The sequence below is a fragment of the Xiphophorus maculatus genome, chromosome 21 (assembly GCF_002775205.1).
Source record: "Xiphophorus maculatus strain JP 163 A chromosome 21, X_maculatus-5.0-male, whole genome shotgun sequence".
Classification (NCBI taxonomy): domain Eukaryota; kingdom Metazoa; phylum Chordata; class Actinopteri; order Cyprinodontiformes; family Poeciliidae; genus Xiphophorus; species Xiphophorus maculatus.
In genome coordinates, this window is record NC_036463.1 from 11,317,367 (window position 1) to 11,341,100 (window position 23,734).

At 38.5% G+C, this 23,734-nt stretch overlaps 2 protein-coding genes across 3 annotated transcripts; one reads left to right on the forward strand and one right to left on the reverse strand.

The window, feature by feature from the left end:
• Window positions 1-1,414: 1,414 nt before the first annotated feature.
• Window positions 1,415-9,121, forward strand: zdhhc23 (zinc finger DHHC-type containing 23). Its single transcript, XM_005797908.2, has 5 exons — window positions 1,415-1,670; window positions 4,309-4,475; window positions 4,892-5,581; window positions 6,715-6,882; window positions 7,683-9,121. The coding sequence occupies exons 2-5, from the start codon at window positions 4,327-4,329 to the stop codon at window positions 7,948-7,950; spliced, it is 1,275 nt and encodes a 424-aa protein (XP_005797965.1). The 5' UTR covers window positions 1,415-1,670; window positions 4,309-4,326; the 3' UTR covers window positions 7,951-9,121.
• Window positions 9,122-9,126: 5 nt separating this feature from the next.
• Window positions 9,127-23,066, reverse strand: ccdc191 (coiled-coil domain containing 191). 2 transcript variants are annotated; one of them, XM_023326810.1, is made up of 17 exons: window positions 22,816-23,066; window positions 21,623-21,661; window positions 21,364-21,499; window positions 20,279-20,431; window positions 19,941-20,119; window positions 18,847-19,070; window positions 18,118-18,259; window positions 17,825-18,015; window positions 17,224-17,473; window positions 16,299-16,714; window positions 15,331-15,428; window positions 12,898-12,980; window positions 12,720-12,821; window positions 12,487-12,630; window positions 11,274-11,426; window positions 10,705-10,859; window positions 9,127-9,364 (listed from the first exon to the last, which is right to left on the reverse strand). In XM_023326810.1, exons 1-17 carry the CDS (start codon window positions 22,876-22,878, stop codon window positions 9,199-9,201), a joined length of 2,694 nt encoding a protein of 897 aa, XP_023182578.1. In that variant the 5' UTR covers window positions 22,879-23,066; the 3' UTR covers window positions 9,127-9,198. The 2 variants fall into 2 exon arrangements, with proteins under 2 accessions (XP_023182578.1, XP_023182579.1); XM_023326811.1 differs by lacking the exon at window positions 21,623-21,661.
• Between the last annotated feature and the right edge of the window lie 668 nt (window positions 23,067-23,734).

Here is a 23,734-nt window from a genome sequence, read left to right on the forward strand (position 1 = left end):
CGTCCTCTTGGCTAAAGTACATATTGCTCCTTGTGTTTAGTCCCTTTGACTGAACACAAAAGGACTAAACACAATACAGTACAATAAGGCATCTACAGTAGGATTGCATTACAGCATATTCCCATTAAACCAGTTAAATGTATTATTCTTACTAGAATGTGGATTGAGGCTTATCTGAATATTGTTCACCATCATGAAGGGGAGTTACAAACATGAGTAAAAGTACATTTATTACTAAAAGAACAGATGATGCCAAATCTTTTGAGATGGACTGCATAAGCATGTTTAGTTTTTAAAAAAATTTTTTTTATTACATTCTTTAAACAGAAGCTTCTTAGCTGAGATTGTCACAAATCTATATTTTTGGCTGACTTTAGCCCATTGCCTTAATTTATTACAATTGTGAAAGAAAATGGTTATAATCTAAATTAAGTAGAGTTTTTTTTTTTATTTTTTTAATAGCACATTGTTTTGGCTGTTTCAGGCAATAAATGGCAGCAAAATGCGTTTGGATAACTGGTATTTTTAACTGACAGTTTAGGTGAAGTCAAAGGTCTAAAAGGAGAATCTAAACAATAATTTTTTACCCTTAATTTGCAGATAACACTATAGTATACTACAACAGTATGAAGCCACAAGTTTAACCTTATTGATGCATGATAGAACCTGGATAGTACAAGTCTTTTCACACATATTGATCTCTACAGTGGAAAGCAGTTTGTGGGTGCTGCAGCTTCATTGGGCTTTTTTGTGTCAAACTGTTGAATGCCACCAACTGGCCAAGTCCAGTATGACTGGAAGTCCCGAGTAAATTCAAAAATGTTTTATCAAGCAAATTCAGATAAAGTACCTTTTGAACATAAACTTTAAGCAGATGTTAAAAATACTTTTTATTAAACATGTCTCTAAACTGAAAATCATAATAAACAGAAGTAAAGGCTTGAAAATATCAGTCCCTGCATATGTAATTCCCTTGGAAAATTTAGTTATTTAAATAAATTAGCCTTTTCAATAGTCTAATTTACTGAATATGACTAGTCTCCAGACAATGCTGTTTGTTTTTTTGTTAAATGAAATTCCTTAAAACACTTGAATTGTCTGTCTATACAAATTTTAAGTAAATTACAAATGAAAAGATTATTTCCACAAACAGAAATAATCTTGGGTGGCTGGATAGAAAGGCGCCCATGGCCCTACTCACATAAGAACCGCCTCTGGTGGTAGCGGTATATACTCGAACTAAATTAAAAACAAAACACGCAAGACCTAATTTCCTAAAGTGTGCAAAGAAAAGCGTGAGATGTAGCTAAATGCTGTTCGTCCGTGAACAGCCTTTCGCCTGTATAATATGTAATTATGTGGCTGTAGAAGTTCTGGGCGGGGAAAGTGCTTCATTCGACACCAGGAAGGAAAAGAAAACATCTCCTCTCTGCTGCACACACCGGGGACTTCGCTCAAAAACTAAGCCAGAACCAGGAAACGGAGCCCCACGGAACCTCTTTGTGGACTCTGACATTTTAATATTTGCAGAACACCTATGATACCGGTGTTCTGGTGTCCTGCGCCGCACATGGAGCGGAAATAAACACCGGATACGAACCTAGGCTTCCGCTGAGGAGGACCGAGCCGATGTTCCCATGGAGGTGAAAGGAAAAAACAGCATGTAGCAGGTCGGTGTTCATGTCTGTTACCCCTGTTTCTGTTTCTCTTCGGGCATACAGGTGGACAGACCTGCTGGTGCGTACAAAATGCATTATGATGAGAATAGCTAAATAAGGCTCTCGGCATTATTTAGCTCTGCAAACTGCATTTAAAATGTCTCATTTTTGCTTTTAAGACAAGAAAAGCAGTTAACTTAGTGACTTAATAAAACTTTATGGCGTCCTTAATGTGCATACATTACATATTCACTAACACAACATTCAAGCCTTTTCATCTTTAAGGTTCATATAATGTTTATGAAGTAAAGTCAGCTTGCATGGGTGACGTGTTTGAAGAGCAATAATTATATTTAACTTAAAAGAAAAACAGCATTAAAGTTTAGAAAGATAAGCTTATCTTACTTTCTCAATTTTGTTTTCTTCTTTTATAAAAAAAAAAAAAACAGACAACCTATATCAAATTTGACATATTTATTGACAAACAAAATCTTTTGTGGGAAACAAAATAGAAATTAATTATTTATTTTTCTCCTTTTTCTGCCATGAAATAGTCTGTATGAGTAGTTTCTTAATTGTTAAAGCTATTGGTGGCTCTTGATGTGGTTATTTGCCTAGGGTAGCAGTAGAAGGAGGGAGGGATTGTATTGGTTTTATGCATGAGTTCATGAGTGGAGTGCTAGCATCCCCTGCTTGCTGTTGAATATAAAGCTCCCAATGTGCTGTGGTGTTTGAACCCACTGCATTTCATTTTCCAACTTTATTTGGTTGGGATGGTCAGCTGAAGCAAGGAAGGGCCCATTGACAACCCCCTCTGGTTAAAACAGCATATTGCCATGGAAAAAAAAAAAAGTTGAATTCCTAGTGGATAAATGTTGTTACCGTTCTTCGTTAAGTCAGACCAAACTTATTTTTACTTGGCATTGCCAGCAAAACTGAAAAATTGATCACACTTAATTTTTTTTCTTTCTTCAAATTTAGAAGTTTACATACACTAAGATTATTATGTATTTCTGTAGGAAATGAGATGTGCATCTCTTAGAAGATAAAACAATATAAAAGAGAAACACATTTTGGAAAATTAATCATTTTGCACTTAGCTTTTGCATCCCATCTGTGTTTCAGACCATTACTTTAAAATTGGTGGGCGAGATTGGAATTACGTAATAATTAAGCAGCAGGTGAGCTAACAATATTGCCACTTTTAAAATGTGGGAGTTAATTTATTTGTTTAATACTTGCTTGTTTATGGCTTGACACAAATACAGATGTTTACTTGTCAAGATACAGGTTACTCTTTTGATCACTGCTTGGTGTCGCAGTGGTTAGCACTGTTGCTTAGGGGCAAGAAGGCTTGCATGTTGTCCCCTTTCCAGAGTGGGTTCTCACTGGGAATAGTTTGCATGTAAACCTCTTTGACTTTCCCTTTGGTATGAGTGTGTGCATAGTTATGTGTCTCTGTCTTGCTCTGTGATGGACTGTCCAGAGTGTGCCCTGCCTCTCGCCCAATGGCCACTGGAGACAGTAATCCCTAAAGACTTATGCTTTACATTCAAAGATAAAAAGTTTTTGACTTACTAAAAACATACCACAAGGATCCCAGCTGCAGAGTTGGGAGTCTAATGGTTACACAGAAGGCAGATTCATGTATGTTATCAACTGCAGAGATTCCTAATCTTAATCCCACCTGCAGAGGCACTCAAAGAACTGCAGCTGTCAGAGCACAGCAGGACAGGCTGACAACTGCTGTGTGCCTCAGTAATGCTATCAATTGTTGCCTTAGTCATCCTTTCATTTTTGGCAGACGAGAGCAGATGTAGTGTTTGATGCTGCCTCGGGTCCACTAATCAGTGGGTGTAAGCCAGCTTGTCCACTTTTAGTACCCTTCCTGTGAGCATGCAGGGAGATGCTTGTAGGCTCAGTCGCTGACTTCAGCATCCTCATTAAACATGTTGCTCGGATTATTAATTATTTTAGCTCACTGTCGTGCATTCGGAGGCTCATTCAGACCTCCTCAACAGAGCCGGATCTCCCACTTTAGGGAAAGGTTAGACTCATCCAGATGATTAATCCCATCTAGCTGCACACTTGTGGGATTGTCATAAATGTTCACGACACCTCAGCTTAAATCCGTCTGGACTATAAACGAGGTTGAAGAGGGTGGGAGGAGGGCTCATCATTAAAACATGACAGATGTGTGGCAGATGTGCAGAAACCAGACGGATCGGGTCAGGTCAAGTGAGCAGAGGCTTTGCTTTGCAGCGATGTGTGGGGGACAAAAAATGAGATCAGAAGCGTTTCATCGTCTAAAACATGTGCAAGTGCTTGATAATCTGGTGCATTAAGAGATTATTTCAGCAAAGTGGGCTTGGAGTCATTTTTACTTATTGTGTTTTCCTTCCTGTTGCTCATCTTCCACGTTCCACGTAATCTAACTGCTGATTTCATCTGCAGTGGCTGGAAGAAGCATTTACACCCTCTGAGCTGAAGATTTCTCTGTCTCAATTTTTCCCAATAAAACATATTAAAGTTTGATTTTGCAACGTGACATGTGGATAAAGTTCAAGGGGCATGAAAACTTTTGCAACATATAACCTCAATGATGACAAAAGCAAATTATTATTTTTTTCCTCTTTGAAATGTCCTACAGGTTGCAGTGCCGCTGGCCATGAAGAAGCGAGCAAAGAGGGAGCTGAAAGAGGAGGAGGAGAAGGAGGAAGTGTTGTGCTGCTGCGAGTATGTGAACAGACACGGGGAGCGCAGCCACGTCGCAGCCTGCTGCTGCGACTGTGAGGACCTGGACGACGCCTGTGACAGGTGGGAGGAGATAAATATAAAGAAAAGCTACTCGGACTGAAGATAGAGTATTTGTGCTGTGATTTCTTTACTGTGAGAACTTGAGAGATTTTGTGAAATCTGAGAACACAAAATTATTTCACACAAATACTAAGATATATTTTAAGGTCTGAGAACAATCAGAGAAAGCCCATTTTGCAGAAACATTTGTAGGAAATCAGACAAACAAAGTGGCTACACATTATTCTTTATCTCTTGTCCAAAAGTCCATGAAAACGTGTTAGGAAATGGAGAAAAAGGAATGTATTGATGTGTGCTAAATAAAAAAGCTGGAGCTGTTAACTTTGTTGGCGATACATTGAACCATTTGTGATAAACTCAAGCCTAATGGAGGCTGTAAAAAAAAAGTTACTTTACCATTTTTTTTGTTTCTTTAGGTTTCTAAAGAGAGAGCCTCAGAAACCGGAATCGCTGTCGCATGTATCTGCAGTCGTCTCCGACCGGATTCGTGTACCCTGGTTTTGGGGCGGAGCCCGTAAACTGGATCTGTCCATCGTTCCTCCTCTCGTCCTCCTTCCTGCCCTGCTTCACCTCGCTGCTTTCCACTTTCTGCTCGGTGTGCTGGTTCTGACGGCTCTGCCTGGCCTTGTGTTGTGGTACTACTTCTTCACCCACCGCAAGAAGGGACGAACACTCTTCTTCCTCAGCCTGGCCCTCTTCTCCTTGGGGTACATGTATTACCTGTTCGTCTCAGAGGTGTTTCCACGTGGGGATGTTGGTCAGGGTGAGCTGGCGGCTGTGAGTGTAGGGGTCAGCCTCACCCTGCTGACCCTTATCTACACCAAGAGAGATCCTGGGATTGTTCGGCTGGATCAACAGGCCGTCCACAGCACGGTGACATATTACAGCACCCTGCCAGACAAAGACTCTTCTTTCAATGGGGGGATGCAGGAAGTATCAATGACAGCAGTCCAGCGGATCGGATCCTCGGAGCAAGAAGGGTTGGAGTTGAAGGAAAGTGGCCGCAGGAACTGGTGTTCAGTGTGCAGGGTTGTGCGGCCGCCAAGGGCAGGACATTGTCGGATCTGTGGTGTCTGCGTGCTTCGTCTGGACCACCATTGTGTCTGGTGGGTTTCAGTCAGTTTATCCTAAATCCCAAATGTACAAAGTTTACATCCCGTCAGCATACATCTAGAATCTCTACATAGTACACACTAAACTAAATAAATAAAAAGATTGTAGGAGTCATGCTTAACCTGATGAATATAATGAAAAGCCAAAGAGAAATAATGAGTGTTTATAACAGATGTAAAACTCTCAAGGGTCGAAGACGTTCTAATGTACATCATCACGCTGTTCCAGAGTCCAGGAGCAGCTGCCCTAAAGGCTCTGTCACCTCCAGTCTTCAGCCAAAATTTGAAGACTTTCAGCAGTAATTTACTCATCTGAGCTTTCTGTCTGATTATAAGAAAATAGCAATTCCAGGAGGTACTGGCATACCAGTCTCTCTAGACATTTAGGAACCAAATAGAAAAAAATAGCACACTGGAAGCCAGTGAAGTGAAACTAGTATGATATGTGGTCATGCCTTTGCTTACCAGTGTAAAGACAGGCTGCTGCTATTGAATAATTATAATACAGTGATGGCATAAAGGCTTGGATCTCTCTCTCCAGATCTTTGACAGGAAGATAGCCAGAAGGCATTTGGCTTCTTCCTGGAGGCAGCAGAAAACTTATTTTTTACTCAAAAGTTTTGGAGCAGGGCCTTGTTCTTAAACAGCCTAACTTAATTTCTTTCCTCTAGTAGGAACAGTTTGCTTCAGATGCGAGAAATGTTACACAATTGGTTGTTCCTACTTTAATACAGTTTGACTTCTGATCTCAAATCTGTTGAACATTTGTAAACTTTGCTTAAAAAAAAAAAAGCTTGATACCAAGAAATCACCCATGTTCTATGGGCTCTATTTATTCTGCCAAGAAGAGAGGCCATTTTTATGCAGTAGTGTTATGCAAGTTTTGCCTCCAGAAATCTCTAAAGCTGTATATTTTAGAATTACTGCACACATAATTTGAATGTATAATTAGTTTTCTTGCCATTTGTTGAGTCCCATTATTAGTAAGTTAGAAATAGTCCAAGGAAAGTATTTCCTTACAGACACCAGTCCACTCCAGGTAGTGTTTCTGCTCATATCTGCAGTCTGCATTCATTGCTCATTTGTCTGTGTGTCTTTACTGTATTTGTGTTTGCCTCCGGGGCCAGGATAAACAACTGTGTGGGCCAGGCCAATCACGTAAGCTTCCTGCTCACTCTCGTCTTCTTCCTGCTGACGTCCCTGTACGGCATTGGCCTGGTGCTGCGGAGTGTGTGTCCCCAGCAGAACGTCCTCATTGCCTTACTCTACTGCCCTGGAGTTTACACCCACTACAGGTTCCACTTGGCTCTATTTTTTAAAATTTCATCTATGTGATATGATACCATTTTAAGGTACAAGTTTTGCCAGAACTTAAGTACACCATGCAAAACCCTATATGCAATAGCAGGCAAAAGTCTTCATACCTTTTGAGCTTTTGAACATAGTGTCACTTTACAATTACAAACATTAGTTTGTAATTGTATTGTATCTGGATTTTAAGTGATTTATACCAGTACACTAAAATTTGACTCGTATTATAGGCATTCAATGTGTAGGATTCCTAATGTTAACAACAGATTGCAACAGTCCTGGGTTAACTTTGATTTTGGTTGATACCAGTCAAAAAGACATTCTTCTGGAGTTCCAGTCATACCAATGGATGTAAAAAGCTGCAGCATTCTCAATTATTGCAGTAGATGATTGAAGATTGTAGAACAAATATTAAGTTGTCCTATTTAGTTCCCAAAATGTAAAACTCCACAGCTACTAATGAGCCTGTTAAATTCTCTTTATTGTTTATTATTTCTCAGAATCAAGTTATCCCTGTTTTTATCAGTTAAAATAAAGACTTATCAGTTTTCTGGGAGACTTTCAATCACCAGGTACATAAATGCTAAATCACCTATTCTGAATGTTAGATCTAGGATATTTTTCACTTTACTTTGCTGTAGAATGCCTTGTGTTAAATCCCTTTCAACTAATTACTGAAAAATTGCACCAATGTTAGCACAGAGAATACTCTATGCCCCTCAGTCTTGTTTTCTGTGCTGGGTCCATCTTAAAATGTCTGCCTTGTCCTTTCTATTTTCTCTAGCTCTGCTCTCTGCTTCACCTGCGCATGGTACTGCAGCATTGTGACCGGTGGTCTCCTGCATCTCCTTCTAGTGCAAATTATAAATATCAGCTATAATGTGACAGAGCGGGAAGCCCGAGTCGCACTGAGGGAGAAAACCGCCCGCAGCGCCTGCTGGGGACTCGTCGTGGACACCGGCGTTTACTCTCGAGGTCTTTGGAGCAACTGGTCTGAGTTCATGTCCATGAGAGACAAACTGAGACTTTCATCTCCAACAGACCTGGTGTGAGACACAATATAGGGGTGGTAAAAACAGCTTCTGACCATCAGGTGGCAGCATTGCCACTTCATCCACAGTAGGTTTGCTTTCAGTCTCAAGCAGAGTCAGCATTGCTTAGAGGTGTTTCTGCAGCTCTGGAGTTGCTCTTTGACATTTAGCGATAACTACTTCACATCTCGATGTTGTGAATTCACCGCCATTACAGTGACTGACACCTGGGACCTCATCTATGCAGCCGAATCCACCCATGGCATCTTAGTCACACACACAACCATCACTGCGAATGTCTTCCTTCGGACTTGGACTCTCAGCTACATTCCAGTGCCTCGGTACACAATTGGAAGGAAGTTAAACTCTCACGAAGAAATAGGACAGTTTCAGAAATATTCTTCTGGATTTTCTGTTACAGATCAAGATGCAAAATGTGGAAAAATGGGCAATTCTGATGAGACCATAATTAAACCCTTTTCTCTACATCCAAAATGCTATTTGTGTTAAAGTCCAGGGACAGCTCAGGGAAGAAAATTTGTTGGGGGCCTAGGGCAATGTTCATCTTCCAGCCTTAACCACAGTGAAATGGTTTCAGTCAAAGCATAATAATGAGCCAGAATGGCCCAGTCAAAGTTCAGAACTGCATTCAGTTTGTATAACTTGTCATGTTTCATTTTTCTTCCATTTCACAATTGTATAGCAGGTGTTTGTTTCTGACATAAAATCCTAATCCTTTACTTTGAAGTTTGAGAATTTTCTAACATAACCACTTGAAAAACTTTAATCATCTTTGTGAGACTCTGCACCTCATTTATCTTTCTCAAACACTGATACCACTTGTCTCCACTTTGCCTTGCAGATTGCATCTTAGGTTTTCATATCAGACAAATGAAATGTCTTGGCACAAGACTAATTTAGGTACTGTGGTAGATGATTACATTTGTATAATTTAAGCTACTTTGTATTACGTTGTTGTCTCAATTCCGCATGAAAGCACTATAATATATTCGCTCAAATGCACAACTGTCAGCTTGAGTCTGGGGAAGTTTTTTTTTGTAACTTTCCACTTTTACTACGCTTTAGTTTCTAATAAAATATAAACTCTTTTGTATTTAAATAATTTCTCTGTTGTACATCTTTGGATTTTGAATGGATTTTATTTATTTTATTAAATGAAAGTGAGAAATGACCGAGCCTTTTCTTTATCACTTGTCACTGCTGGAGTAACGCTTTGATGCTTTTGTCTGGATATGCAGCTTGTCATTATCAGACGGTTTCTCTCTCAGACATTCCTAATGGACGGGAGCAGAAATCCGGCAGAAGCTCTGCCACTTTCCTGCTCAGCTTCTCCCGTCGCACCTCTCTCTCCCTTTCCCTCCGCAGCGTAGAAGGGAGCTGCCTCCAGGCCTGGAAACACCTCTGCAGGACGCGCCTAAAACACAAACAGATGGAAGGACAGACGAACACGGAGCAAGTGAGCATTAACGAAGTGGATCTGAGGGACCGCTGGCTAAACAACATGTAATTAGTTTTCACATGGTGTTTGGCAGCTAGGCAGCTGTTGGGGCTTCACCTGTAGCCTGTGGTCATTTAGCAGTACCAGACCAGGCAGCTGGCGCTTAAAAATATTTCTTGAGGTTGACAATAGAGATATTATGTAGAAATGTTTAATAAATTATTACGTAAAAAATGAGGATCAAAATATTATTTTGCTTTCAGTTAATATTTTAACACACTATTTGTTCATATTGACTCTATTCAATAATTATCATCAATGTTATTTGTGTCAGTTTGCCAGAATATCTCAGTAAAATGCAATGATGTTTGTGACAAAACATAAGTTCAATGTGAATACTTTTACAAAGTACATATAAAAGGCTACATCTTTCTCCTCTCAGAGAGCAGCAGCTGCATAAATAATGGATGTTAGAACTTTGTTGGATGGTTGTAAGTAAAGAAGGTCATCAAATAGTTTTCGGAGGTCAAAAAGTTGGAAAAATATTTGAAATTAAGAAGAGCTTTTCTAGACACCTGATCAAATGATTCTAGTTTGTTCAGTACAGAAAAATCCATTAACTCATCTGAAACCATAAAAATACGCTCAGGCTTTTAGAGCTGGAAGTGACCGTACGTCTTTACAGCTTGACTCAGTTTTATACAAACTTGTGTCTTCCTCAGTGACATTGTATATGCCTTTAATACAAATGCTGAAAAATAAAAAACTGTCCTGAAGACGTCTCATCCACTCCTGTTGACAAGCTGCGGAGGAAAAACATTGGTTTCTACCAGGAAAAGTGCCTCCTCTACAATCACACCCGCTCTCTTGTGTTTCACGCTCTGTCAGGCAAGTCCACATTTCATTTCAGATGTCTACGGCTTTCTTTGTGAAAAGAGATTCAATGAAAACACATTTTATGTTTTCTTGTTTACTAGTCTACCTATAAACACTGGGGGACACCAGGACAAAGAAACGCATTGTCTGCGTGTTCTTGAAGGTTTTGTAAGCCTGCACATAACCAAAAAAGCTAAAAAGTAGTCTTGCTGAGGCAACTAGAAAGCTCTAAAGTATCAAACATTTCATAGAATATGTTTTTAAGTCTCTACTTATAGATTGTTTGTTAGAGGTCTTAAAATAGTGGATATACTGCAGTTTAAAGATTTTGCAGTTTTTTAGATATTGCTGATAAATTTTGTCCCATGAAAGAAACACAGCAAAGAGTTGGTTTTATCAGGGCTACTTCAGAACAAAATGCAGCATCAGGTGGAGCAGACCTGTCCCGGTGTTCCTGAGCCAGTTTTCGACGGTCCCACTCCGTCAGCCTCTGCAGGGTCACATGGTCCTGCAGAGCAAGCAGGAACCTTCTCAGAGCCCGCTTCCGATAAAAACGCTCAGCTCGCTCCTCCTGAATCATCCGCAGGTCGCCCAGCTGAAACCAAGATAAGGATGTTGTGACTGATGAGGTAAAAAAAGGCACGTAAATCCCGTTTACCGTTATTCTATCCATTATATATAAAGCAATAGGGCTTACAAACTGATTTGTGTAAGCTAGAGAGTATAGAAGATATATTGTGGCAAAATTTAAACTGGATTTCTCATCACTTTTCTTTTGATGTCTGGTGTGCTCCTTCATAATGCTGTTTGTTAACAAATGTTCTCCCCCGAAACCTTCACAAAACAGCTGAATTTATGCTTTAATTTGAATTTTTAATTGCTTTTTATCTCGAAACTGTTGCTCTGCCAGGTAAAATCTAAATAAAATACATTTTGGTTGCAAGTTTACAGACTACACACAGAAACCTTTGCAAGGTAATGTATACTGTGTATAAAAGGGTATACTCACTCTTTTCCAGCAGTTTAAACTCCAACGAAGCAGAAAATGCTTCTGTAGTTGGTCAGCACAGGCCACCCTCTCACGCTGGGTCTCTCTTGCATACTGTAGCCATCCCAGGGTGCACTGCTTCAGGAGGAAGAGGTTGTGATGACTCTCGGCCAGCTGGGAACAAATGGGAGGAGATAAATTAGTACTACTCTATAATTTCTCTATAATTTCCGAAACAAAGCAATATAGGACAGATTGTTGTATTTATTTACAGAAATAAAACTATGTGTCACAGTGGTTGTGTTTCTCATACAGATTGATGTATTCACAGACACATCTGAGCTTTGCACACAATATCTAAGCATCATAGGAGAGGTTAAGATGTTAGCGCACTGTATGATCACTACAGTGAATTACAAAAGTATTCATATTCATAAATTTTGTCACTTTACAGCAAACCTTAGTGCATTTTATTAGGATTTTATGTGATACACTAATACTAAGCAGCACATAACCATGAAGTGTTTGCTTTTGCTAAATACTTTTTTGTGCAACCAGAGATCTGAAAAGAAGGCTGTGCTTTTGTATTAAGCCTTGTAAATCAATACCTTTTGAAATTACATTTGGCTTCTATTACTGCTGCACGTCTTTTAAGGTGTGCCTCTAACCGTCGTTGCACATCTACAAACAAAAACCTGTATGTGTTCTTTTTCGTCCAAAATAACTAAAACTGCTTTTGAAAATAACGACTGCCACAGACTAACAATTGAACTATAAGGGGAATGAATACAAATACATTCTGCGCTTTCATTTATTATATTGCATAAAACTAAACAACAAAGTAATTTCACTTCTGTGTGGCAATTATGAAGTACTTAGTGATGGTTAATTACATCAAATCCCAAAACACTAAAGATAGCAACATGACAAAATGTGGATTCTCAGAGTATGGATAGTTTTGAAAGTCACTAGTTTTGCTTCTACTTATTATGAAAATACAAGATGATGCGAGAATATTATGCATTTTAACATGTCCACAACAAGATAGGCCTTATAAATGGTTTATGTTATGAGCCACTATTATGCTTTGTTGTCAATCTGCTGTCATAAAAACCACCTGATAAGTATAATCTTCCTCTGAGCCAGAATGAAGTGTTTTCTGTGTTTATGTGATTGTGAATTTGAGACAGTCTGGCTTTGAATGTCGCTGCATTACACAAGACGGGGTGTTTACCTCCATGTTTTCACGTCTTAACTGCATGAGGTGTTTCCATGGCGCCAGGCCTCGATGCGACAACAAGGTTTTGTTATGGTGTTGACAGGCCAGTCTCATGAGCTCCTGGCGCCTTTTTAATTGTCTTTGTCTTTCTGCTTCTCTCTGGATGGACGCAGAGAAGCAATATTTACATCTTGTGTGTAACTTGTACAAACTTGTGTCAGGTGAATAAAACATAAAATACTCCTCACCTCTCGTTCCAGCCTCTTCTCCTCCCTCTTCTTTTCGGCAGCCTTGCGTTTCTCCTCCTGCTCCTCCCTCTCCCTTTGTTCCTCGGCAGCTTTCATCTCAGCCTGAAGATTCAGTCATTAAAATTTGTACAATCAATGCTTGAAAGTATGATTACTCTGGAAGGATTGTCAGTCTCACCAACTTTTCCTCTTCTTTCCTTCTCTTGATTTCCTCGATCTCCTGCCTCCGTTCGGCACGCTGTCGAGCTCGGACTTCCATGGCTCGGGAGAGGGAAAGAGAGTTTCAAGTTTTTTAAGGCAAAGGAAATGCTTTTTTTTTCTTTTGGGAAAAAAAAAATCTGAATTCTGTAGGTCAGCAAAGACCTTGAAAGTAATAGAGGTTTTTAGGAAGGCATGGCATCACTTTAAGCAATAAAATGAAAAAAAGAAGCAATTGCATCAAGGGCATTTCGCAAAGTGGAGATAAACAGTAGGGTGTCTGTGGGTTTGCAAAAAGGTCAGAAAATCAGGCAAGGTTAAATATGCATATAATTGTATGTTTGTGTCTGAGTCTTAGTCACAACACCTGGGTAAAGATGTGAAATAATGAAAGAGAAAACAAATCTATACAAACTGGAGAGAGAGAGAGAGCAGGTGTCATGGAAAAACATCAGTTTCTTGTATTTATCCTTTTAGCCATATGAAGATTTTTTGTTTACTTGATGCAATCCATTGATTTACTGGTAACTCTTCTTTATGTTTCCAACCTCTGAAAGCAAATAGTGTGAGTATTTTATGAGTTTTTGTGTTTAATCTGACATCAGAAGCAGTAGGATAGACAGCGCAGTAAAAGGAAATCATTGGACAAGAAATAATTACTAATCTGACAAGGTTGCAGAGCCTGATGTTTACTTTCTGTAAATCCACCAACTGATCAACTTGAACGTAGACTGTTTTTGGTGAAAAGGAAAATAGTTTATAGTTTTGGTCCCCAAAAGGGAATTTTCAGGAAACCCTCCTTCATTTTTAAAGCCTGTCTGTTGGTAATAAAATAGTATTGTCCTGCTGCGTGTTTATAAATGGGCACTGGTGACGAAAACAGGCTCTCTTTGTTCTCTTGTTTCATTTCAACTGTGTGCGCAGACAGTAGCAGTGCTTGGGATAAGATGCATGAAGACATGAGAAGTTCGGAGGTCAGCTACTACACAATGGACACCCTGGGGAGGTTAATCCTCTTATGAGGGGACACGGACGGGTGCCAGACAGAAGTGGGAGAAGAAAAAGGCAGCTTCAGATGAAGGTCATTTATTTTCCATCAGGGTGTGAAGCTATAATCTATAAAAGCAATCTGCTGAATCTGGTCACAAGATGGACTTTTAAATGAGGCAAGATTCATCTGGTTTAGTGTCAGAAGTGCTGAAGCTGGTGGAAGAAGAAGTTGCGGCAACAGATTGCAGCATTAAGTTAAACATTTTTGGTTCTGCATTTGATGTGCTTAGTTATTTAGACTCATTTTTTTCTCTCTCTCTTCAATTAAAAACATATGCTGTTAAATTTAAAGGCGAGAACGATTCCAACAGAGTAACAGCATGAGATTAAAAATGGTGCCATTAAAGGAGAGAGGGTGTTTTTTCATCAATCTGCGTCTTTTTAAATGTTATCTATTAATAGAGCGAAACTGGGTTTAAGTATGCAGAACGCAAACAGTGACCAGCAAGGTGCAATGATCCTGAGGGATGTTCCTTTTGACTTTCACCGTGATCAAGATGCAACTAATATTATTGAGGTTGAACCATTAAGTCTACCTATATATCAGTTTGTATATATATTTAGGTGTTTTTCTATTTCAGGAATCTTTTTAAAGAACAGGGGTAATTTTTTCTGGGCCTCCTTTGATTTGACTGCAGTAACCAGGAAAAAAAAGATTATCAGGGTTGAAATCTAACCCAGAGGGCACCTCACCTTCAGGATGAAGATTTTTAATGGGTGGGGGCTAAGTGTTTTTTATTGGATCCAAAACATAACATCCAAACTAAGTAGTTCATTTTGCGTAGCACATCTTTACATGCAAGTATATATTTTTTAAAAATCAGTTAAGTGAACTTCATGCAACTGACTCAAATTCTCTAAAAATGCGAATAAATTTTAGATTTTTCTTTACTATAGCCTCAATGAAACAATCTGGGATTGAATTGTCCTGAATTTAACACCTTCTCAGCTTACTGAAGCTCCATGAATAAGTTTGAATGTTATATTTCCAAACAATAACAAACAGTGCTGCGGTACAGCTAGACTTTACATAATTTACTGGTAATTTAAGATTTTCGATGAAGTCAAAAAGCACACAACAAACAACCAGAGGAAAAAAGGTTTGTGGAAATGAAGTTTCCAGGAGCAAAGTGAAAATGCACATTTTCTTTGTTGTTACTGTTTGTTTTGCAACTTTACACATTTACTAAAACTGAAAAAAAAAACACCATATATTTTGCGATACTAAATATATTATTTTATTACTGTAATTTCAGAAAAAGAGAAAGTAAAATAATGATTGGATCAAGATATTGTACTGCCTGTGTCTCCTTACACTGAATGCATCTGTGAGCAGTCTCTGTTGTTAAGCTTTCAGACTGACCTGCGATGATGGGATGGGGGCATGTCTGCTTCCTGACAGGTTTCCTGGAAGGTGCACTCTGACTATCCGGCTCCCCTGTAGCCTTTGGAGCTCTGCAGCTGTGATGATAACAGCCAGAAGAAAGAAAGCCTGTCACAACTTTTGTTTGCGTGCTCACATCATCCTGATAGTTGCTTGACAAATTTCAGACGGCGGAGGGAATGTCCAGCGGCGAGAAGTAATGTCAGACTGGCCATAAATCTGAAACTGCGGACAGGTTTTATCTCACAAAATATACTTTGTTTCTTTTCACATTAAATTCTCAAGAAACAACAACTCAGTGTTATCTGTAAAGGTTTAAAACATTGCATCTATGTTAAAAATTAAAGTTATTTACACATTTTGAGCCTAAATATTTATCTTGTATTTAAGGACTGAGATGCAAACACCCACATCAAAATTTTGTTACATTTCCTTTAGCAAGTTGCATGGAAAGCACACACTTTTTGAAGAAGTCACATACAAGTCTAGATATTTGACCTCTCTTCTCATCATCATCATCATCATCATCATCATCATCATCATCATCATCATCATCATCATCATCATCAAGTGTATCTGTATAGCACATTTCATCAACGAGGCAATTCAAAGTGCTTTACATGACAAAAACATAACACAGTAAATAAACAACAAAAAAAAACCCATTACATTGGAGTGGTAAAATATAGAAAAGTGTTTAAAAGTTGCAATCTTGACTAAAACTAAAATGTTATATATTAACGTATCACTAGTATACAAGTACAGATATTTATCAATGCCTAAGAAAACTGTTAATTTAAAAGATTAAATGTGGTGTATAAGTGGTTTAGAAATCACTTGTAAAGGGTTTCTATACTGACTATAAGCCAGTAGAAATCTCTTTACTGGTGTTGCTTGGAAAGTGATCTCAGGTCACTTAAATTTTTAATGATGTTCAGTGAGCCAACCTGTGTTCCCCGGGGGCAAAACTGCATCTCTTCGCTTCCTGTAGCGCTGACAGCTGAGTAATCTGCGCAGCCTTTTCCATTTCTAACTCCAACCCTGTAAAGATCTGCTGTTCCTTCAGCCGGGTGATTTGCTCCTGCTGCTCCTTCAGGAGTTTCCTCTGTTGTGTGATGATTTGCTTCTGGACGGCGTGTCTGTTTTCGAACCTGCCAGCTGGTGATGCCGTGCGTTTGTTACCAAGAACCCTGTTTTCTGTCACCCTCTGCCGTGCATTGTGTAGGTCTTCTGCAGTGGGTGCAATGTGGCGTCTGGTCACCTGCCAAGGCTGAAGAGGTTGGCCCGCATCACCCACAGAGTTTTTACTCTGATGTCCTGTAGAAGCTTCCAGGACCTCATTCTCTGCTGCATGGCAGCCCTTCTATTGAATATATGATGGACAAATGAAGGTAAGATTAGACATGCAGAAACCATTGGCTAAAAATGGTCTAAGTTTCAGTTCAAAGTAAAGCACTTATATAGGTTTACTTCACAGAAATGAGACATTTAAGGCATTTATTTATGTTAAATTCAACAATAATGGCTTACTCCCATTACAAATCTACAATATTAGACAGATAAAACAAATGTTTGAGCAAAAGACACTCTATAAGTTAAGTTTGGTTTTTGTGGATTAGAAATTATTGTTTTATTAAATGTGCAGAGACATGTTCCAGAACAATGTTGTTACTTTGCTTATTTCCCAGAAGTTTGTCTTAAAAACAACACATTTTCCTGCTTTTTAAAGACTTTCAGCATTGCCCATAAGCAATCGTCTTATGTTTTGGTCATGTTTGTGATCCTAGAGTCATTTTTTAATAATAAATCATAGAGTACGTTTTAGTTGAAATGTGTAGTTTTTGAGTCTGTAAAGGAGGCTGCATCCCTCACCTTGGCATCTGTATCCTCTTGACTTGGCGGCTCCTGGGCCAAACATATTGGTAAACTGGCAGGAGTTTCTATGGCTGTGAGTTTGCCTGTAGCTGCAGCATCGATCAAGGCGGCCATCTTAACTTTGGTTTCCTGCTGCCGGGCCAAAAGTTCCCGTTGTAACTTTGCCCTCTGGCTCCAGAGCTGCCACTCATTCAGACATCGCCGTAGCAACCGTCTATGGTTGTTTTCCACAGCCAGCTGGAATTGCCTGAAGGAACATGAAGATTTGCTCATATTTTATCTTTAAACAAGGTATCTGTAACTTTAGAAAGTTATCTGTTGTGTTCCTGGTTGCTGTTTGTTTTGTGGATATTACAGCAAAGGGAAGCAAAATGCATATGCACTTTTGTCTTTGCAGACAGGTTTTTTTTTTTAAAAAATTCATGCATCATTTTACTTTGTGCTTAATTTGATTTTGTGAAAATCAAATTAAACACATGAAAAAACTGATTCTAAAAAATCACAAAAAAGCTCCAGAGGCCAAAATACTTTTGCAAAGAGCTGTGTATTGTGCAACTTGTCGGTTGCATTAAAAGTTAATACAGATCCTTTGACTTGCCTGTTTTCTATTCGCAGTTGCTCCGCTGTTCTCTCCACCTCTCGCCGACTGCGCTCCGCCCACACCACAGCTCGCCACGCTCGCCATGCTCTCAGCTGCCTCCTCCAATCACAGAGGGCCACCGCCTTACCCATATGTAACTTTCGCCTTAACACCACTGAGTGCCATCCAGACAGATGCTTGTGCAGACACTACAACAATTGCACAACTGCATTAACATCTGCAGGTGAAATTACAACCTGAAATCCCAGACCAGTCAGTGAACTCATCTACTGCATAGTACGTGCACCAACCTGGAGGTTGCTCATGTTAATCTTTGCCTGAATCTTCTGTTGTTGTTGTAGTTGATTAAACTCCTTCAGCAGCTGCTTTGAGGGAAGTGCAGGGATTGACTCAAGGCTTCTGACTGCCCTCTGCACCTGTTTCTCCTTCTCTCTAGAAACCAAATAAAAGGCCAAAGATTCATTTTTACAATAAATTACATCAAGAGTTTGTTGCAGAAACACGAATTTGTCAGGATATTACATAAAGCAGAGATACTCACCACTCTCAGTTATAGCAAAATCTGGAATTTTCTATTATATATTTTATTCTATTTCATTTAGAAATGTCTAAAGCTGTGCAATTTTAAAACAACATAGCTTTAGAGGCAGCAGCTCTGGAAAGTGATTAGGTTAAGATCAGGTTTTTCACCACAACATTTTAAAACCATAACAGCATAAAAATGTCATGTAAAGATTTTTCTTTTTCAAGTTGGAAAGAGAAAAAAATGTAAGCAGAATTTAATTCGGGGACCCAATTTCAGTTAAAAAATATGAAACTCATTTACATTCATTACATACAGAGTGATATTTATTTCTGTTAAATTTAATTATTAAGCCTTACAGGTAATGAAAACCCTTAATTCAGTTTCATAGATATTTGAATATTACATCAGAACAATAAGGAAGGATTTTTAATACATGAATGTTATGTTATAAAATTAGAGTCAGAACAGATTATCCAATCAGGTAATGACCTACTTTTGACGAGCTGCGTGTTCCAAGGCCTTCTTTTCCTCCATCAGTCGCCTCAGTCTCACCATCTCCTGCTGCACCATCTCCTCCTCTCTACGCTTCAGCTGCTTCTTCCTCTTCTCCCCCTCTTGCTCCTTCTTTTTCGCCTCCTCTCTGACATCCTGCTGAGCTTCCTTCTCTCTCCTCTTCCTCTGTTTCTCAGCCTCCCTTTGTGCCCTGTTCTCTCGCACCTTGAGCAGAAACCAGCAGCAGCTTTGTGGCCACAATCCAACTCAAAACATGCATAGCTGCAATTCAACCTGAGGAACTGAGCCTACAGTGCCATGGAAAAGTACTCATACCACTAGAACCTTTTCACACTTTATGTTACAACAAAAATCTTTTATTTGTACTTACACAAAGTAGTGCATATCTGTGAGTCCATATCTGTGTATATCTGTGATGCAACTTTAGCATGGAGTTAAGATGCATGTCTTTTTCAGCAATACACATCTCCAGAATATGTCTTTTCTGCCTAATATTTTTTGCAAAAAAGCTCAAGTACTATCAGTGCTATCAGATTTATAGAGAACGACTCTAAACATTAATTTTTAGGTCCTGTCTCAACGTAATTTAGCTTACTTTCAGTTGACACTTTGTTCTTGTCACTTTCATATAATTGCCATATTTGTGGAGTTCATGACTTAAGTTTGTTCTTTCAACAGGTTTTCTGATTTTCCAACTAGGCCTCTTGGCTGCTTCTCTGATTAATGCTCCCTCTGATACATTTTTTCAATTTTCAGATGTTATATTGTTCTATAAAAAAATCCTGCTCTAAGCCTCTCCACATTTTTCCCTTGACCTGTCTGCCTTTGTGACGCTGCTTGTTTACTAATGTTTTCTAACAAACCACTATGGCCTTCATAGAACAGCTTCAATTATACCAATTTCAAACTACACACATTCCCCTATTACCATAAATATTCTTCACCTTCCACTTCATAACTATAAAGTGGAGTATTTATGTGCCACCCTGTGCCAGTATATTAAATAAAATCCCATTAAAATACATAGGTGTTTGTATCTGATGTGACAAAATGTGAAAATGCACAGGCACAAACCTGTTGGTGTCGCGCTTCCATGGTGATTGCTGGATTTCTAAACTTCTTCTGCTTTTCTCGATCATCGCGAGACAACTCCTCCAGCATTCCACAGTCCAGCAGCTCTTGCTTCATTAGATCTTGGAGGAAGCTCTCAACAGCCAATTGTTCTTCTTCTTCAACCAGACAGTCATAAAGATCTGAAATAAGATCGAGAGATGAACCTCACCTTTTCACAACTTTTCCTTTTTAGCTAATTAAATGGATTTCCATCCATTTGGTGCCAGTGAATAGCTGCAGTATGGCTACAATATAGCATTTGTATCTTTAGACCTGCTGAATAAAAATATAAAAAATACCGTCAAACTTTTTGTAATCGATGTAAGTAGGCTGGGCACTAGCTGAGGCAGTAGGTTGTGTGTTTTCAACATGGTCCTTCAATTCATCATCATCCTCCATGTCCAGCTCTTTCCGTAACTTATCACTCAGCCAGTCATCTAGAAGAGCCTGAGCTGCAAGAAAGAGCAGATTGTGAGTCAAGTGAAATGACAAACTTTTTGACACTTGGATTTTTAAAAATTGATGGAATTAGTAATGTTGTTGGTGTATTGGTGAACAGATCACATGAACGCTGTAACCGAGATTACAGGTTTTCCTAAATGGAAACTTACTTTAGGATTCAACTGCCACAATGTAAAATGATAAAGCTGGGATAATATGATGTTTTTTGTTAATACAACTTTCCTAAGTGGGTAGAAATGATCTCCAATTTTCTCTAGTTCATAAACAACAAACTACATTTGGTGGAATCCAAAATCTTTTTTAAGCTTCTGTTTAAGCTTATTCATTGGTTTTCATCAACGACTTTAATGTTATTTAAGATATTTAACACCCTTAGCAAATTTTAATAATTAAATGTAACTGAATTATTTATTATTTATATTTTAGTTTTAGAACTGTTCAAAGTGCTTCAATTTTAAGTAGTACCCCAAGGCTTTCTGCGGCTAGGAACTGAACTGAACTGAATCCAATCCAGCTGAATGACTTCTTGTTTTCCTGGTCAATCTTAATTTTGGAAAATACAAGAAAACTTGCAAATCAAGTAAGAAATGTATGTTGAAAAATTTGATTGCTGTCCATAAGATACCTATTTGCTTAAACATAACCATAACCAACATTTATTGAGAAAAATGGAAGGAGAAATTTGTGAGAATTACTCTCACAAATTAGTCTGGCTTTATTTAAACACATTAATCTAAAGATTTGCAAAGCTTTTGTGTTTATTCTACATTAGAAATAAATATAATAATATAGAATGGTGCAGTAAAAGAGATAATCTGTCAGCATCCACATTACTTAATGATTATACCTGACTGAAAACAAAGAAACATTTTATGTTAGTAGCCTAATAGTAGAAGATAGCTTTTTCTGTGAGCTGACCTACCTTCACTGTAAGCGTCATCATGATCCCTCAACTGTTCAGAGCTTTCCAAAGGTACAGCCACTCTATTTATTGCTGATTGAGGTTTCCTATGGGAGAAGACTTCAGACACGGCTAACTCAGAGGCCATCTCCACTCGCTGAGGACAGAGACAAGGACAATAACACACATTAATGTAGCTAAAAATAAAGAAAGTCTAAAATATCATTAAGAGCAAATTGCTTTTATTACCAGCTCAATGTAAGAGATGGTAAAGTCTCACCTTTCTCCACTCATCAATGTCATCATTCTTCACAGGTCTCTGTCATTAAAGGATATAAATATATACCTTTGGGTAAAAGCAGAACTGAAAGATGCACGTCACATTGTCACTTTTGCCTTTCTGAAAATCCCCTCAGAGGGACCTTGAGTTGCTGATGCAGTGTGAAAATTGTGGGCTGAGGCGAGGGCCTGATGTCTGCGGATTATTTCACAGGAAAGCTCAGCTATTGCCTTAAATCCGCAGATTACCCCGAGAATCATTTCCCGGACTTCAAAAGGTGAGCGGTTTACCGGTAGCAATTCAGCTATCTCAGTCTCCGCCTGCAAGGGTGTACAGCTGCAAGCGTGTGAATATCTGACAACAGACCTGGATGATATTTACCATTGACTTACAAGAAGCCACATCTATGCATATACTCTGGCTATATGTGTGTACCCTTCATATATCATTTATCTTCATATAAAATGGGTTGCATACTCCTATAACCTTTTCATATTTGGTCAGATTACAACTACAAAACCATTCCATTGTAGTTTCTGCAGTTAGTTTAGTGTCGTTGTCCTGCTGGAAATTGAAAGTCTTCCACAGTCTCAAGTCTTTAAAGGCATCTTACTGGTTTCCAATCAGGACTGCCTCATATTTTGCTCCATCCATCTTCCAGTTAACACCTACCAGCTTTCTCTCTACTAAACAAAAGCATCCCCATACTATGAATATTCAACTGCCATGTTTTTCCAATAGAGATGGAGTTTTCAGGGTGATGTTTTGAATTGCATTCATCTGGGCCTTATTTCCTAATTAAGCGACATCTGAAAGTATTAGCCATGGTTTTTATTTAGGGGTAACCTTGTGAAGTAAGGGCTGAAGACAAACCCACACATTCCAGATTTCAAACAAGGTAAAACATTTGTTCCACCTTGTGTCACTATGTGTTGATGCCACACAAAAATCGAAGTAAATGCAAAGGAGTATTTTCGAAAAATGTTAGAAAGTATAAAAGGTAATATTTTTGTAATGCACTGTAACTTTATGCCTGATGTAAAGGCTCTGAAATTAAAAACACATTTATTTTACTTGGTCAGTTGATATTAAAAAAATATTAAGTCACTACTTTTGATTTATTTTTGTTAAGAATAATTTCTATATTTATCTTGGAGATGTGTACTCTCTCTTTAAGTGTAAGTCAAGCTTACCTTTTTGGGAGACCCGAGTGTTTTCCACCTGAACAGGTGATAATTGAACCCTGATGATGCCATCTCCACTGTTTATGCATCTGCATAAAATTACGATATAATCTTAAATCCCACTATAGACTTGTCTATTATTTCCACCGTGTACGATACCAAATTTGGGTAAGCCAAAAATGTGTAGAAAAGTTACCACAGAGTAAAACACGGACGCCATAAACGTGTCAACACAACTAACGCTACCTTGAATAGCAAAGGATTCTGGGTAATGGAGTGAGTCTACTTATCATTTTTGCTGAATCTAGGGACCACAAATACGTTCGAAACTACGTGTCCCAGTAAGCTTTCGAGGCGTGGAGAAGTTCCCATGACAACGATGTTCGCCTCTGAAAACGGAAAGAAAATAAAGGATTTTTAAATCTGTGTTGCATGTGGTTAGAAGAATTAATTAGTACGAATAAATAGGTCTAACAGAGGGTTTGTTTAGATGTTTTTATGATCTAAGATACAAGTACATTCTGAACAGATCACCAGTCTCTCACAAGATGGAAGCTACTATTTGCTTTCTGCAGGAGCACAAATGATCAAATAGACTTTGAGCAGTCATTACATAAAATCAATATAGAAAACCAAAACTACTGCAAACTTGCAAGGATACTATCTCTGCTATCTGCTAAACTCTTTAACGACAGTTTGGTAAATAACATCTAAAACCATGACTTTAAAGAACCTCTCGTGCACCCCTTACATTATTTGCAAAACAGATTAGATTAACTAAATAATGTTTAGTTTTTATAAGTAAAACAATTTTTATATAATTTTTTGGAATATTTTAATAAAGGAAAATGGAAAGTTTCTGCACATTATAGAAAGTTTTTTGTAATGTGCAGAAAATGTGTACTTTTTCTGCACATTGTGTTAAACC